The sequence below is a fragment of the Acanthisitta chloris genome, unplaced genomic scaffold (assembly GCF_000695815.1).
Source record: "Acanthisitta chloris isolate BGI_N310 unplaced genomic scaffold, ASM69581v1 scaffold14762, whole genome shotgun sequence".
Lineage (NCBI taxonomy): Eukaryota > Metazoa > Chordata > Aves > Passeriformes > Acanthisittidae > Acanthisitta > Acanthisitta chloris.
In genome coordinates, this window is record NW_008662336.1 from 32360 (window position 1) to 33748 (window position 1389).

A 1389-nucleotide genomic window follows, 5' to 3' on the forward strand; every position below is an offset into this window, starting at 1 on the left:
ATAAAACCAGAGACATTTCTTTCTTGCAGATTGCAGCGAATAAATAGAATAAATCGCTTTGCATTTCATTGATTTTGAAATTAAAAATCATCATGTAAGGTACAGATTTGTTTCGTTTTGGGAAAATCCACAAGGAAACCGGAGAAAACTTACATTGTTCATTTCTTGTCAATTTGCGTTAGAATCAGTGAACTTGCAAATCTGTTCTGTCCTAAGTATTACATTTAGCCTTTGAAAAGTAAAGCTGAGTACATTTTCGAGGGTGTTAGTAGACTTCTTGTCTTGCAGGCTAAGAAGAAACTTGTTATTTTGCAGAAAATGTGTTATTTGCTTCAGTTAAATACAGAATTTTGAAACTCTTGTGTTTCTTTTCCCAGGCTGTTCGCTGCTATGAATCGCTAATTTTGAAAGCTGAAGGAAAGGTCGAGTCTGATTTCTTTTGTCAGTTAGGTCACTTCAACCTCTTATTGGAAGATTATCCAAAAGGTAAGGTGTTTGAGTTCTTCTGCTAAATGACTTTGGGGAGTGGTTCTTTGGTGTAGGGGACACAACAGGGTGGAAAACGTTGGGATAACTCAATGCTTTCTTGGTTTGTACTGTATTTCAAAGCCCATAAAAGAATTAAGACTGGTAATGCCTTTACTGAAAGAGCTGTATTCTTACTTCTTCATATTTTTTTTAAATGCAAAATAAAAGCCAAATCAGAACACTGCTGGTTCAGGTATGGATATGAAGTTTTTCAGTTTGTACAGCCACAGCACAGGGCCTGCTTTGACTCTGTGGTTCTTTATCCCATGACTGCACAAGCAGTTGAAGCTCATGTGCCTCTGAGGGATTCCTGGGAGGGTGGGAGGCAGAGGTGCATAGGATGAGAGCCTGTCTTAGTGCTCTCATGTATATCCACAACCTCAACAGGTAAGGCTGGGCTGAGAGTGTTAATTTGGAAGCAAAAATCTGCACATCAAGCTGGTTTCAAGTTCTGGTTTAAATACTAATGGGAAGAATGTGTGTAGGGGTTTGGGGGTGGGTGGGGGTGGGGTATTTTTAGGTCTCTGCTTCATCAGTCTTTGAAATTACTTCAATGTTTTTGGCCATCATTGCAGCCAGTGGGCAAAGAACCTTCTGTACACTTGTGCTTTGTTCTTGGGGGTCAGCAGAGTGGTGGTTTGGTAGTGGTGTGGATTCCCAGAGAGACTCTGCTGTGTTGCTGACACAGATCCAGGGTCAGTTCTTGTCCTGTCTCCACTCCATGGCACACTGTGGAGCTGTGGACAGGAGCTAATTAGAACAGGTCAGAATATTATTTTTTTTTTTTGTAAGGAGTGTCTTTTTAAATTGTTGTTGATTTTTAGTTTTAATAGGATGCAGTTCTGTTTGATTTTGTGTAGG

At 40.0% G+C, this 1389-nt stretch overlaps 1 protein-coding gene across 1 annotated transcript in view; it reads left to right on the top strand.

The window, feature by feature from the left end:
• Window positions 1–377: 377 nt before the first annotated feature.
• Window positions 378–1389, top strand: part of LOC103798313 (histone demethylase UTY-like) — a gene marked incomplete at both ends in the record, with an annotated part of 46447 nt that continues 45435 nt past the window's right edge. Inside the window, one exon of the mRNA XM_009070565.1 lies at window positions 378–486. Within this exon, the coding sequence (XP_009068813.1) occupies window positions 378–486 (109 nt within the window). The remainder of the gene's footprint in view (window positions 487–1389) is intronic.